The following is a 3,328-nucleotide window of genomic DNA, read 5'->3' on the forward strand; positions in this document are numbered from 1 at the left end:
ACACACACACACACACACACACACACACACACACACACACACACACGTATTTTTCCCCCTAAGAGGCTTAAGGACAGTGGGCTTAGGCTTCAAATTCTTCCTCAGGACTGTGGCTTGCCAGCCTACAGCCTCTGTCAAATGCAATTTAACAACCTTAGCTGTCCTGGAACTAGTTCTTGTAGACCAGGCTAGTCTCGAACTCACAGAGATCCACCTGTCTCTGCCTCCTGAGTGCTGGGATTAAAGGTGTGCGCCACTACCATCTGGCAATTCATTTTCTTTTTAAAGGCAGGGCTTCACCTATGTAGCCCTGGAACTCCCTATGTAGACCAGGCTGGCCTAGAATTCTCAGAGATCTGCCTGTCTCTACCTCCCAAGTGCCCTGTTTGGCCCTTCTTGACATAAAGGCAAGGTTGAGCAGTTGCAAGAAAGTATATGGCCTGTGGAGCTTAAGATATTTTACTGTCTTGGGGCTGGAGAGATGGCTCTTTTCCAGAGACACAGGGTTCAAGCCCAACCATCAACATGGTAGCTGACAACAGTCTGTAACTCCAGTCCCATGGGATCCAATACCCTTATGGTCTTTTCAGGCACTTCATGCATGTGGCGCAGACAGACAGACATGCAGGCAAATATCCATAAACAAAATAAATGAACAAATGCAATTTTTTAAAAAAAATTACTATCTTATTTTTTGTTGTTTTAGCTTTGTTTTTTGTTTGTTTTGTTTTTAAAGACAGATTCTCACTCCTTGCCCAGGCTGGCCTTGAACTACTGATCCTCCTGCCTCAGCCTCTCCAGTTCTGGGATTACAGGCGTGAGCCTGGTTTATGGTCTTTTTGTAGCTTCTGTTCTAGAGTAGAGAATCAGGCATGGCCAACCTTTTAACATTGCAATGCCACATTGTCATCTACAAACCTTTTAAAAATTTACTATGTATATAGTGTTCTGGGCACCAGATCTCATTATGGATGGTTGTGAACCACCATGTGGTTGCTGGGAATTGAACTCAGGACTCCGGAACAGCAGTCAGTTCTCTTAACCTCTGAGCCATTTCTCCAGGCCTCATCTACAAACCTTGTACTTGAGGACAACACAAACCAGTTTCAAACAAACCAACCCAAAGTCTGAGGGCTGGGGCAATGGTTCTCTGTTAAGTACTCACAGCGCTCTTGGAGAGGACCTGAGTTCAGTCCCCAGCACCTGTGTCACCTGCCTGACTCCAGTTCCAGAACACACACAGGCATGCAAAATATGTATCTATACATAAAGTCTTTTGTTGTTGTTTTATTGTTTGTTTGGTTTGGTTTTTTGAGAAAGGGTTTCTTTGTGTAGCCCTGGCAGTCCTAGAGCTTGCTCTATAGATCAGGCTGGTCTCAAACTCAGAGATCTGCCCGCCTTGGCCTCCCAAATGCTAGGATCAGAAGTGTTTACCACCACCACCACCTGGCTTTTTTTTTTTCCAAGTCCTCAAAGTTTTAAGTTTTTGACCTGTAAGCCCTGGAGTGGCCCCTCAGCTGAATAGAGATTCTTTTTAGGGTAATGGTTGGGGTTTTGTTAATCAGGCAACCGAGACAGTTGTAACTGAGACAGAGTCTTGTCTGTAGCTCAGGCTGGCCTAGAGCTTATGTAGCTTGGTTGAACTTGAATTTATCTTGGTGCCTTGACCTCCTGAGAGCTGACACTCCAGATGGGTGGCACAATGCCTAGCTCTCATCCTCCAGTCCTTTTGTTGTCATTGTGATTTTGAGACAGACCCTCACTAAGTATCCTAGGCAGGCTTTGAATGGTTTTATTGTTGTTATTGGTGGGTGGTGGTCTGTTTGAGAACTGGGGCTTGAACCCAGGGTGTGGTGCATGCTGGACAACAAACCTTCTACTATTGAACCAAATCCCCAGACCCCAAGGCCTTGAACTTTTGATCCTCTTGTCTCAGTCTCTGAGTAAATGTGTTTATAGGCCTGTACCACTGTGCTGGGCTTGAATAAGAACTTTTAGCAAAAAATGACTATATTTCTCATGTTTTCATTGGGACCGAGTACTTTTTTTTTTCAGCTTATAAACAAAAGAACATATGCACTCCCTGAGTTAAGAATTTCAACCCAAACTCCTTTTCTTTTGAAAATATTTCCTGGGTACTTACTCATCCCTCATCCCCTCCCCATCCCCTGTATTCTTACTATTGACCTTCCTGATTTCAGTGATCTCTACTGGGCCTGGGCTGGGAGTGATATCACCTAGGTTAAGTACAGAATCCACAAGGCGTCCAACTCGAAGTTGGTTGAGGTGAGGATCAAAGAGAAAGGCCCCTGACTTGCCAGATACTGGCTGAAGCCCAGTTTAAAACACATCAAGAAGCAGAGAGAGGCTCTGGCCCCAGCTGGGATTGCTTAGAAGGCAGCGCAGCCAGGCTCCAAGGAGCCCAGAGCTTCAGTAGCCCAACATTAAAGATGGGAAATGGGAAACTGACAAGCAGATGACAAAGCCTCAAGCGGACTCCCCTTGGGCTTAGCTCGGGCCCCTGTTGTACCTAAAGTAGGAGCTGCAGCTACAGAGGATGTTCTTGTGGGCATTGAACTCCAAGCCATTGACTTTGATGACCACATCGCAGAGCTTGCCCTCGAGTCGAAGCTCGTTGAAGATCTCACAGGTCATCGCGCTCATCTTCCTCTCCATGTGAGGCTGGTGGAACCGGGTGGAGGCCGCCGTGTTCTCCATCTCCATGGCACCTTGGGACCAGGGGAGAGAGGCTGCTCTCCTGGGGTGTTGGGGAGGGTTCTGGGGGGCCCCTTTAGCCAGCTGTCGCTCTTTTTCCCTACTACATCTTTCATATAGGTACCATCCGGCAGCCCAAGTTCCAGAATCCTGAGCAGTGAGATCACTCAGGATTGTGCTCTCAGGTTCTGGAACCTCTCCTACCCCTTCTTCTGCCCCCCCCTCCCCCAGGGACATACACACAGACCACCCCACACCTCCTTCCTTGCCCTCAGACCTAGGGCAGAACTGTGGCCACCAACACAATCGAGGCTTTATTGAGTGTACCTTCCTGTTGCGTTTTCAGGTCGATTCCACATCCCTGCAGCATCCTTTCCCAACTCCCACTGGGCTCCTCGTGTGCAGAGCCAGAAGCAAAGCTGATTAAATGTCAGGCTGGTCTTCTAGACCCTGAGATGGCTTAATTTGCTTAGTGATGATGAGGGGCCCAGTTAGGAAAGTGTCTCCTGGGTGCATCCCTAGTCCAAAAGGCATGCGGATTACCTGGTGGGCTTTGTTATTTGCAATACTGGGGATGGAACTCAGGGCCTCATATAAATATAAATATATATAT

The 3,328-nt window shown here is 47.4% G+C and overlaps 1 protein-coding gene across 1 annotated transcript; it reads right to left on the reverse strand.

Annotated features, from left to right (window-relative positions):
• Positions 1-2,072: 2,072 nt before the first annotated feature.
• LOC113455906 (kelch-like protein 10) lies at positions 2,073-3,300 on the reverse strand. Its single transcript, XM_026778553.1, has 2 exons — positions 3,043-3,300; positions 2,073-2,729 (listed from the first exon to the last, which is right to left on the reverse strand). Exons 1-2 carry the CDS (start codon positions 3,083-3,085, stop codon positions 2,509-2,511), a joined length of 264 nt encoding a protein of 87 aa, XP_026634354.1. The 5' UTR covers positions 3,086-3,300; the 3' UTR covers positions 2,073-2,508.
• Between the last annotated feature and the right edge of the window lie 28 nt (positions 3,301-3,328).

Source organism: Microtus ochrogaster, unplaced genomic scaffold (genome assembly GCF_000317375.1).
Source record: "Microtus ochrogaster isolate Prairie Vole_2 unplaced genomic scaffold, MicOch1.0 UNK2551, whole genome shotgun sequence".
Lineage (NCBI taxonomy): Eukaryota > Metazoa > Chordata > Mammalia > Rodentia > Cricetidae > Microtus > Microtus ochrogaster.